The 12618-nt window shown below is 45.0% G+C and overlaps 1 protein-coding gene across 1 annotated transcript in view; it reads left to right on the top strand.

The window, feature by feature from the left end:
* The window catches only part of LOC119963845 (dedicator of cytokinesis protein 2-like), a 1353280-nt gene that overhangs the window by 159023 nt on the left and 1181639 nt on the right, over positions 1-12618 (top strand). Inside the window, 1 exon segment of the mRNA XM_038793193.1 lies at positions 1384-1480. Coding sequence (XP_038649121.1) covers positions 1384-1480 — 97 coding nt within the window.

Here is a 12618-nt window from a genome sequence, read left to right as displayed (position 1 = left end):
TTCACTTCAACCTCACCTCGAGCCTGCAGAACCTGCTGCCTATTCATACTTTGGACATTCTTTCAGAACCCCAAACTTCTGCGATATTACTGGAATTGGTATTCAAGAGAGAGAGGAAAAAAAATTTTGATTGGCATGTTAATAGGAGCTATCCTTGAAAATATTGATATTCAGGATCACTTCCCTTGACAACCAATTTGTTACTTTGCATCTCAGAGATGTGCATAGCAAATCTGTACAAATCTGGGCGAGGGGTTGTACAACAGTAACTAATCAGTGTAGAGTCGCAGTTGTACAACACATAATTATTCCTCAGACGAAAAGAGAAAATGAACCACCGTGAACTCTGACCCATACTTATTCTCTTGTGGCCCCTTTCTCTAGTTTGATGCTGGGCTCCTTTATAAACCAGCTGTGTGGTGATATGCATCACTGTAAATACACAAGGGGTTAATGTAAATACACTATGACTAAGTAAACACTAGAGGGAGAACCAGAGAACTTCATGAACTTTTGGACTCATAACTATTATTTGGTATTGTATAATCCTCAATGTCATCATAACTATTATTTGGTATTGTATAATCCTCAATGTCATCATAACTATTATTTGGTATTGTATAATCCTCAATGTCATCATAACTATTCTTTTATCTTGTATAGTCGTCACAGTCATCATAACTTGTACATGTCATCACTTATTTACCTGTTTTTGTTCAATTTTTCTTTAACATTGTGCAGAAAATATGTAACACAAAAAAGGGGGATATGGTGATATGCTTCACTGTAAATACACAAGGGGTTAATGTAAATACACTACGACTAAGTAAACACTAGAGGGAGCACCAGAGACGTCATGGAATGCAGACATACAGCTAATGAACGCAGAGAATAGGACACAACAACCAATGGGCAGTCAAGACACCCAGAGGTGACACTACCACAAGGGGGCATTACACAACCCATTTATAAGGACAGGGCACACATGCTCTGCATCTTTCCCCAGGCGACACTTAGAGAGTAGGACAGGGGTACATCAGAAGCATTACACCCACCACGTGGCTTAGAGCAGATTGGTTAGTTAGACTGAGTTACTATAGCAAGATTAGCAGGAGAGTCGAACTCCGAGAACTGTGCTAATGGTTCAATAAATCACATTGAACTTACTTAAAAGTCTGGAGTGCCTTTTGGTCAAAGCTGCATCGAGTTGCAGCCCATGTTATCCCAGAGTACATAACACAACAAGCTGTAAATGGAAGCCCATCAGGGGAAGCATTCTAGAAGGATGGGCTTAAATTAGCCAGAGGGGGTTTCCTCATCCAAAACAATTTTGCGGTGTTATTGTTTGTCAGGGACTAACATCAGTTTTCATTGTTTTTCAAGTAACCAGGAAAACATTATCTCGACGGAGGTGCCCCTGGTTCAAGAAATCACAACTACCTTGAGGGAGTGGTCCAACATCTGGAAACAGCTGTATATGGTTAGTAAACAAGAGCAGTTCTTCTTGTTTTTAGACATGACTAAGGCTTCGGGTGAGCAGCTTTTATCGACAGCACTGCAAAGAGATCAGAGTGCAACCTCCTTCAAAATGGTTCCATTGCCGATATTATTGACTTTGATGACATCATGCAGTTTTCACCCTGCAGAGATGTTTGGGGCAAAGATGGAGTTAGGAACAATCTACTCATATCTCTCCAGTATCCAACATTTACTGAAGGGTTAAAGGTTTCCTCTCAATGGTTAAGTGACATAATGAGTTAGTTCACTGACGCTTCACCTGGAAGAGTGTCTCAACTCTTGTCTGCAGCACACTGGGAGGTCCAGAATTCGTCACAGGATAAGGCGTTTGGGGCCATTTAGGAATTGTGGGTTGTGAATATTTAGAATTCTTAGCTTGAACCAGCATCCCAGGTTCGATTCCCGGCTGGGTCGCTGTCTGTGTGGAGTCTGCACGCTCTCCCTATGTCTGCATGGGGTTCCTCCGGGTGCTCCGGTTTCCTCCCACAAGTCCCTAAAGACGTGCTGTTAGGTAATTTGGACATTCTGAATTCTCCCTCAGTGTACCCGAACAGGCACCGGAATGTGGCGACTAGGGGATTTTCACAGTAACTTCATTGCTGTGTTAATGCAGTGCCACCTGGGCGCCAGTTTGACATTGCCAATGTGCCCAGGTGACGCTGCCAAGGAAACAATTTGGCACCGATAAGAAAGCAAACTCGCATTTTTCACGCAGTGGCCATCGGACTGGGGGTGCCCTGTGCTGGGGGGAGGGTGGGGGGGGGGGGGTGCTGTGGGTGGCTGCGAGCGCTGGGAAACACATGGCTAGACGCGCTCACTATGGGACTTTGTTCCTATTTGGTTAAATTGCAGCCAAAGCTTTGGGTATTTAAAAAGGTTATGGTCTCACAATGCACAAATACCCAGGTCATACTCTTTCAGGCCATCGTAATGGGTCCCTCAGCACCTCAGAAGAGCGTGAGAGTTCCCCCAGTGTCCTGGGTAATACTTATCTCTCAGTCAACAATTCCAATATAAATGATCTTGTCATAGTCAACGCAAAGTACTGCGCATGTTGGAAATATAGAAACGTGGAAAATAGGAGCAGGAGTATACTATTCGTCCCTTTGAGCCTGCTCCTCCATTCTGCTTGATCATGGCTGATCCTCCATCTCAAATCCATATTCCTGCTTTCTCCCCTTACCCCTTGATGTTCACTCCCCTTTGAGCGAAGAAATATTTCCTCACCTCAGTCCTAAATGGTCGACCCTGTATCCTGAGACTGTGTCCCCTGTTTCTAGATTCCCCAACCAGGGAAAACATCCTCCCCGCACCTAGTTTGTCCAGCTCTGTTAGAATTTTCAATCGTTTCAATCAGATCTTCTCTCACCCTTCTAAACTCCAGTTAAATCTGAAATCTGTGCAAAGTCATAACCGACTTGAAAAGTAAACTCTGTTTCTCTCTCCAAACATGCTGCAGGACCTGCTGAGATTTTCCAGCACTTTGTGTTTCTATTATTGGTTGTTATCAAATTGGCTGCTACGTTTCTGGCTTTACAGCAGTATTTCAAGAAGAACTTTGAGCAGGATGGGCCTACATTCTCTGGAGTGAAGGGATCTCATTGAAATACATGAAGTTGTTCCCTGGCTTGATGGGCCAAATTCTGAGAGACTGGGAGGTCCAGAATTAGTCACAGGATCAGGGGTTTGGGGCCATTTAGGAATTGTGGGTTGTGAACATTTAGAATTCCTAGCTTGAAACAATTCACACCTCTTTAACCTGTGATTATCCCTCTCTCCGGTCGCACCGTCTGGGCCTGTAAAGACTTAATTCCCAGCAAAGACTTGCATTCAAAGTGTCATCTTGCCTCATTGGCTTTGTCTATATTTGCTATGTTTGTGCAGCCGACCTCTTCACTAAACTGATGAAGGAGCTGCGCTCCGAAAGCTAGTGAGTCGAAACAAACCTGTTGGACTTGAACCTGGTGTTGTGAGACTTCTTACTGTGCCCAACCCAGTCCAACGCCGGCATCGTCACATTTTGGAATTCTCAAGCGCAGATGCCTGTAGCTGCTTCGTCGATGAGTATATTAAATGCTGATATGGCTAGAAATTTGTAAACATGGGCGATTGAGTGATGGGGTAGGGGGGAAGAAAGTGGAATTGAGGTATAAGAATATTCTGATAATAGTTGAGCAGGTCGGTGGGGGTATTGCTTTATGACCTACTCTTTGGGGGGGGGGGGGGGGGGGGGGGCGGCTCTCCCACCCCCCCCCCCACCGAGGCCAGTTTTGCGGAGGTGGCCAGTAGTGGGATCTTCAGATTCTGCCGCTGTCAATGGCCTTTCACATTGTTCACACCCCAAGGGTACCCAAGGCGGGGCGATGTGGGGGGGGGGGGGGGGGGGGGGGGGGGGTCGCTGTTGGTCATGTTGAGACCCCACCTGTGGGAACGGCCAGAACATTCTGGCTCTTATGTTTTTATAAGTGCCTGGATATCCTGAGTTTGTGCAAGTGAAAATCTCTTTTTTCTTTCGTTCAAAATAAATTAAAGAATGCAGTGTAAATGCGTTGAAGAGAAATCTAAATATGTTTCTGGGACATAGTGATAATGTGGATGGGTGGGAAGGAATCAGCCACGTTTACAAATGTAGTATTCCAGTTCAGTGACCAGTGACCCCAGCTCAGTGTTAAAAGAACTGGCTGAAAGACGGGACGCCAGCATAACTCTTGGGAAAGAATTAAAATGTGTTCTGCATTCAGCTCTCTGTTTCCTGTTGTAGCATTGCAGTATAATGGTGGGTAGGGGGTGCTGTGGTGCCTGACTTTGCAGCCCGGTTCTATCAGGACACATAACCATTTTCCGCCTCCGGTTTGAGACGGAGCTTTGAATGGGTTTGGGACAAAAGGAATTTATTTCAGGCACAGCGACAAGTTAGTGGACAATACTACAGCCTCCACTCTGCAGAGGATTGAACAAAGTTTCACAGGAATTGAATTCAAGGGGCTCAGATTTTCTTGGCTGGAGGGAGGGTAGAAAATGAGATTTCTCCCTGAGAAGCTAATTGGTTTTATTTTTTCCAGTTCCACCTAGCTACTCTCTCACCAATTTCCTGAATTTATTTAGGCAGAAATCTCATTTTCAAACCTCTCAAACCAGAATTTATGGTTGAACCTGATCTGGGATTCTGGCTTATTTCCAGCCCATTCCAAATTGCAACTGGGGGTGATTTGGCTCAACAGTGGGTAGTATGGTAGCACAGTGGTTAGCACTGTTGCTTCACAGCTCCAGGGTCTCAGGTTCGATTCCCGTCTTGGATCACTGTCTGTGCGGAGTCTGCACGTTCTCCCCGTGTCTGCACGGGTTTCCTCCGGGTGCTCCGGTTTCCTCCCACTGTCCAAACATGTGCAGGTTTGGTGGATTGGCCATGATAAATTGCCCTTAGTGTCCAAAAAGACTAGGTGGGGTTACTGGGTCCTGGGGAAAGGGTGGAGGCGTGGACTTGAGTGGGGTGCTCTTTCCAAGAGCTGGTGCAGACTTGATGGGCCGAACGGCCGGCTTCTGCACTGTAAATTCTATGTTCTATGTTCCAAGAATCTTCTACCTATGTCCGGAACGTGTGTTCGGGTAAATGTTCCATGGACTTTACCGTTTACGCCCTTGTCAGGCCCAAGCAAACTGCAATCCAATGAGCATTTGCATTACCTAGATTAAAGCCACAGTAAAAGTCTAAGGCAAGGGAAATCAATTGGTAGCTGAGCAGTCAAATTTATCACCTTCCAAATTCACACAGAAGCAATAGTCATAGAAACTCAGGGGTACAAAGGACTGGATGCCATCATTGCAGTTCTTCTGGCCAGTTCCAGTGAGAGAAGTCTAAACAGGTGCACTACTTTATCCTAAACTGTTGCATTTTCATACAATCGTGTTGAAGTCCTTTGCCTGAGTCTTTAATAATGTTTCTGTGATGCCTATTCATTCGTCCATGGAGTAACTACACTTCAAATGTGCTCCATTACTGTAAAGAAAGAAACACATGCATTAATGTGGCACTTATCACAAGCACTGGACATTACAAAGCATGTTACTTTTTGCAGTATGGTCACCACTGAAATGAAGATCATTTTCACTGAGCAACATGACAATAATCAGATAATCTGTCTTTGTGATGTTAATTCAGGGATAATTATCAGGTAAAATTCCTGGGGCAGGATTTTCAGTCCTTCCCAGCAGCAGGTTCATCTGGGTCCGCTAAAGGCGACTGCCGTTGGCAGGTTTGCTGGTGGCGGGTAAACCGTGAGAAAGCTCACAGTCTTTGGCAGGGCCGGAAGGTCCCGTCGGCGGCCAATTGCTTGTCATATCCGCCAAGAGCACATCCACTGAGGAATTGAACAAACAAATGTGATATAAAATAGTTAGTTCAAATATTAGTTACAACAATGCAGAGGTGAGCCAGTCTGATAGTAGTGAGTTCACAAACAAAGGACAAAGGGATTCAGAAAGCATGGCAAGGAAGGGGGGAGGGGTGCCTTGTGGAGGATAGGGAAAAGGATGCTGGGTAACAAGAGGCCCAGGGTTGAGGAATGCGAAGTGAGCCAATCAGGATGGCCAGATCAGGAGGTGTTTAGGATGACCTATGGGAATCTTGTATGTGAAACTTGATGCCATTTGCAGAGATTTCTTTGTTTCTCTCTCACTCGGTTCTGGAGCCACAGAAGACGCCTGTGTGTTCTGAGTCTCTGTGGAGCGAGTCAGCCTTACAAGTTGGTTAAAAATAAATAATACTATACCTACGAATCCATCTCGAGTTTTATTGAGGCCGGACTGACCGGTAAAGAACTCATATTGTCACCACCAAGGGGGTGGGAAGAGGGGCCAGAATATCCCGGCACTGGAACGGAACCTAACCTAGAGATTAGTGAACTGAACCACGGGTTGACACTACCAACTCTGCCACAGCTGACACAGCTGATGTGGGTGGCACAGAAGCACAGTGTTTAGCACTGTCGCTTCACAGCTCCAGGGTCCCAGGTTTGATTCCCGTCACTGGGTCACTGTCGGTGCGGAGTCTGCACGTTCTCCCCATGTCTGCGTGGGTTTCCTCCCACAAGTCCCCCAAGGGGCCTCACGGTAGCATGGTGGTTAGCATCAATGCTTCACAGCTCCAGTGGTCCCAGGTTCGATTCCCGGCTGGGTCACTGTCTGTGTGGAGTCTGCACGTCCTCCCCGTGTGTGCGTGGGTTTCCGCCGGGTGCTCCGGTTTCCTCCCACAGTCCAAAGATGTGCGGGTCAGGTGGATTGGCCATGCTAAATTGCCCGTAGTGTAAGGTTAATGGGGGGATTGTTGGGTTACGGGTATACGGGTTACGTGGGTTTAAGTAGGGTGATCATTGCTCGGCACAACATTGAGGGCCGAAGGGCCTGTTCTGTGCTGTACTGTTCTATGAATTTTTCTATGAAGTCCCAAAAGACGTGCTGTTAGGTAATTTGAACATTCTGAATTCTCCCTCTGTGTACCCAAGGAGGCGCCTACATTGCAGTGTTAATGTTAACCTGCTTGTGACAATAAAGATTATTCTTATTCTTACTAAAGTGCATCAAGATGTCCTACGGTCATGAAATATCACTTCATAAATGCTCCTTATTTCTTTAAAGTAAACGCACAATCTTTTAAATTAGAAACTTACGCCACCTTGGCTCTGCCACAACCTTATCACAGAATCGTTATAACGCAGGAAACTATTCTGCCCATTGGAGTTATATGAACACTATGATACTGCAGAAATACCTCATAATCAATAGTGCAATAATAGGGCAGCATGGTAGCACAGTGGTTAGCACTGTTGATTCACAGCTTCAGGGTCACAGGTTCGATTCCTGACTTGGGTCACTGTCTGTGTGGAGTCTGCACGTTTCCCCCCCCCCCCCCCCCGTGTCTGCGTGGGTTTCCTCCGGGTGCTCCGGTTTCCCCACAAGTCCCGAAAGATGTGCTATTCGGTGAATTGGACATTCTGAATACTCCCTCCGTGTTCCTGAACAGACGCCGGAAGGTGGCGACTCGGGGATTTTCACAGTAACTTCATTGCGTTATTAATGTATGCCCACTTGTAACAATAAAGATTGTTATTATTATAACGTAGCCAAAATTGCTGAGCTGCCATCAGAGTCTCAAACCTGAATCCGTGTTGATGGAAAGTCAATTGACATATATTTTCAAGCATTAATCAAAAAGTTTTATTAATAAATTGGGATGGTATTTTGCATAAAATCAGACACCTCGGGCTTTAGTTTCTCAATAAGCAATGGCTCCATTGGTGTCAATGCAGTTGGAAGGGAGGTTGGAGAGGGAGGGTGAGTCAGGACAAGTCTACAAATTGTTGGAACACTTCAGGCTTGTCACTTACCACTGTCATGTGGGTACAGTGGTTTCCACTGGGATTTTAGCTTTTGACTGCTGGGCTGCGAAGCAAAAAATCCACTCTACTTAACACAAATCATTTGAATATTTCATGTTGAATTTCAGATTAGCTGTGGTGACAGTGTGGTTTCATTTATCACCTCTAATGTGGTTAGGGCTGAATGTTAATTACTGATCTCTCTAACAGTGGATCCAGGATGTCATTAACCCAAGCCACTTATGATTTTTAATCAGACGAATCCGTGTGATTGATATTGTTTCGTTAAAAATGTTGCCCTCTTGGCAAGGAAGGATTGGAGCGACAGGATCTGACAGGATGGAAAGTGGCAGGGAACTGAAAAAAGCTGAATGGGATAAGAACAATTCCGTTCATGGAATACAATGTATGATGGCCACAGAGAGGGAGACTTTCCTTGCACAAAATTAAATGGAAATCACGATGAACTATAAAAAAAAAACACAGTGCACAGAACAACTTGCAGGTCGATGAAGGGAAAATTATTTCCACGGTCAATGAGTCTGTAACAAATAAATTTACAAGTAATCCTAGAAAGAAAGATTTTTACGTCAAAATAGTGCCTTTTCGTCTGAAAGCACTTTATCGGCAATTCATTACTTTAAAGTGCTGTCACGGTTATTTTGCACCGACACAAGAGGCTACTGAAGTTTTGATGCTTCAGACCCTACAGTGTAAAATTGAAAATACTTGATGATAAAAAATGAATATTTTTGGGGAAACACCAGAGAAGTAGGATTAGAGTCAATGCTGAAGATATAGTATGTGGTGCAGCTTGTTATTAATGTGTAAACCGATCAGTAAATTGTGGTGCAGAAGAGTTGCCCAGTGAATTGCTGTTTGCCATGAGTTGCTAGTTGATTTGCCCCGCTCTGCCATTACCTTTACAATATCTTACACTTAGCCTCTCTTTTTCTCGGCAACATAAAAGTTGTGCCTATTTATTGTCACTTAAATTCTCTGAAACTGTCACAAATTGTCATTAATATAGGCGTAATAATTAGTAACAATTACTAAACAACCTCTCTTGCCCAAAACGTGAACAACTGTAAGTGTGGATTCTTCCTCAATCTCTTTTGTTAATTGTTTTGGAAGCTTATAACGATATAACATTTTCCAATTTTACTTTTGTTTTTATTACTTTTCCTTTCACCACGATCTTACTTTCTCTCTTTTCTTTTCCCTTTCTGTGCCAGCTTTGAGATTGAATTTTGCATAAGGAGATAGACTGTGTTTGGCCCATTGTTCTGCAAGGTCAGGTCGGCCATGAACGTGTTAAATGGCCCGAGGGGCTTACTTCACACAACTTACCCCATCCTGGGTCCTCGGGGCCCACCCCTCACCCCACCTCCTATCGGCAAAGCAACCCCGGGCTCAACCCCTGGCACGGCCAACCTGGAGCACTTGCAGTATCCCTTCCAGCCTGGCAGTGAAACCCTGGCACACTGGCACTACCAAGGTTCCCATGTGGCACTGCCAAGGTGCTAGGCTTGTAGTGCAAACGTGCCTGGGTGCCAGCGGGAGTGCCAGGGTATCACCCTATCCAATGCCTGACCGTCCAGGGGTCTCCAATGGCCTGGGATAACTCCCCCCCCCCCCCACCCCAAGCCTGTGTGGACCAATACGACACGGAGCCCTGGCGCGGTTTCCCAGGCACAGCCAGTGAATCCTGGGCCCTGGGAAATTTCAGTGAATGCATATTGAAATGAACCTAATGGATCATGGACCAGCAAGAGTGAGATCCAGATCGCGATGTCTCACAAGACTGCATTAAATCTCACGAGACATTCTGAGCATCGTGAATCTTGCAAGAGGTCTCTCGCAAGATTCAATGACCTCATTCTGACACAGAGTCGTGCGCAATGAGGCCGTTCGATTGCGCCCATAATCATAGCTTTAAATGACCTCCTTCTGTGCAGAATTTTCCATCAAAGTATCTCGGGAAATAAGAAATTGCAGCGGGATTAGACCAAACAGCCCATTCAGTCTAATCCACTATTTAATACATTCATGGCTGATCTTGGGCTCCAACTTCACTTTCCCATCGGCTCCGCATATTCCTTGATTCCTGAGACTAAAAATGAAAATGAAAATTGCTCATTGTCACAAGTAGGTTTCAAATGAAGTTACTGTGAAAAGCCCCTAGTCACCACATTCCAGCGCCTGTTCGGGGAGGCTGGTACGGGGATTGAACCGTGCTGGTGGGTTGTCTTGGTCTGCTTTCAAAGCCAGTGATTTAGCCGCGTGCTAAACCAGCCCCTGCTATATTACATTAAAATCTGTCTATCCCAGCCTTAAAAATATTCAGCAATGGATTGCCCCAACCCTCTGGCTAGCAAATTCCAAAAATTCACAACTCTTTGGGTGAAAACGTTTCTCCTCCACTCAGCCTGAAATGATTGGCCCTGAGGGTGATGAGTACCTGGAACGCGTTGCCAGGGGAGATTGTGGAAGCAGATACATTAACTGCATTCAAAAGGCATCTTGACAAACACATGGATAGGATGGGTATAGAGGGATACGGCACAAGGAAGTGCTGTGGGTTTTGGCAAAGGTTGGTATCAGGCTTGGAGGGCTGAAGGGCCTGTTCCTGTGTCGTATTGTCCTTTCTTTTTTGTTCTGATCATGAGATTGTGTCCCCGTGTTCTAGATTACCCAGCCTGACGAAACAAACTCGACCCTGTCATTCCACTTCAGACCTTGAATGTTTCAGCGCAATTATCTCCCATTCTTCTAATCGCCAGGGAATATAGGCCCAATTTACTCAGCCCTCAGCAAACAGAATAAGCCTTGAACATTGGCTGTACCACCTTCAATGAAAGTACGTAAATATGGAGACCAAAACTATGTGCAATATTCCAGATATGCTCTAAACAAAGCCCAGTACAATTGTAGCAAGACTTCCTCATTCTTCCACTCGACTCCTCTTGCCATAGAAGTCAAGGTGGCATTTGCCTTTTTAATGGCTTTCTATCTGCACGCTAACTTTCTGTGTTCCTTGTTTGAGTACACCAATCCCTCTGAACAAAACCTATTCATAGTTATTGTACTGTAATACACAAATATATGCTGCACTGTATTGACCTGAATTCTGTCAATACTATTGCTTTAAATAAAGAAAACGTTGGAATTTATACTCCAGGAGCCGCAAAGCAAGTCACAGCCCATAAATTATGTTTAAAGTGCAGTCGTTGCTATTTTGCAGGTAGATGCCAATTTGTGCTTAATGTTCCACAAAAAAAAATCATCAGATGATCTGTTTTGTTGGAGTTGGCTGAGAGAAAAATATTGGAGATCTCTCACTCTTCTCTCTCTCATACATCGAAACATACATAGAAATTAGAAGCAGAAGGAGGCCATTCAGCCCTTCGAGCCTGCTCTGCAATTCATTAGGTCATGGCTGACCATCTAGTTCAATCCTGCCTTCACTGATCCTTAGAACATAGAAAAATACAGCACAAAACAGGCCCTTCGGCCCACGATGTTGTACCGAACCTTTGTCCTAGATTAATCATAGATTATCATAGAATTTACAGTGCAGAAGGAGGCCATTCGGCCCATCGCGTCTGCACCGGCTCTTGGAAAGAGCACCCTACCCAAGGTCAGCACCTCCACCCTATCCCCATAACCCAGTAACCCTACCCAACACTAAGGGCAATTTTGGACACTAAGGGCAATTTATCATGGCCAATCCACCTGACATGCACATCTTTGGACTGCGGGAGGAAACCGGAACACCCGGAGGAAACCCACGCACAATCGTGGTGATCTGGGTTGTGGACTCCATAATCACCCCGCCTGCTGGTCGGATGCCAGAACTACAGTAAAACATATAACTTATAATACACATGCAGATCATAGATCATCCAGATCATTTACAGTGATGATGAACTACTCATATTATATGAGTAAGGTTAAGGGGGGGGTTGTTGGGTTACGGGTATAGGGTGGATACGTGGGTTTGAGTAGGGTGATCATGGCTCGGCACAACATTGAGGGCCGAAGGGCCTGTTCTGTGCTGTACTGTTCTATGTTCTATGTTCTATATACAGATGATAGTCTACCTATCATCGCAAGTTCCAACCCTTTTCGTGTTCATTTTAAACCCTCCACCTTTGTTGGTGGCTGCACAATCCACGTCCTGATATGTGTGGACAAGGTTTCTCCTGAGCTCAGTGATGATCTTCTGTCAGTTACCGAAAGAAAAACAATGAGAAAAGGGAAAGAAGGTTTCTTTTTTAAAAAAGACATTCCCCTGTAGTGAAGGCTGTTTGTGATAGGTGATCCCCTGACCAGTTTAATTCTTAGAATGCAGCTTCTGAAGTTCCTTCCTGACTACGTGACAATAGCAGAATTAATTCAATAAATGTTTCTGTTGCAAGCTAATTTTCTGTATCTCCCAAGAATATAATTTTCACTTCGCTAGCCGTTGATAAAGTTATTATCCGTTGTGCACCAAGCAGTAGTCCTAAATTCAGCAGTATGCAACATAAATGATGGTTCAGCAACACCAAGGAACATGTGTAAATTTACACTGGATTTATCTCGCAGGAGGTTCGATGCCACAGCTTCAGGATCACCACAATCTGGATCGAACCAATTTGGTCAACATGTGTGCACCTGAGACTACGAAAGACACTGGGCTGGATTCTCCGCTGTCGGGATTCTCCGTTGCGCCGGCAGCGCA

The sequence above is a fragment of the Scyliorhinus canicula genome, chromosome 3, assembly GCF_902713615.1.
Source record: "Scyliorhinus canicula chromosome 3, sScyCan1.1, whole genome shotgun sequence".
In the NCBI taxonomy this organism is placed as follows: Eukaryota; Metazoa; Chordata; class Chondrichthyes; order Carcharhiniformes; family Scyliorhinidae; genus Scyliorhinus; species Scyliorhinus canicula.
The sequence above is the reverse complement of the archived record's forward strand: the minus strand, read 5'-3'. Positions and strand labels throughout refer to the sequence as shown.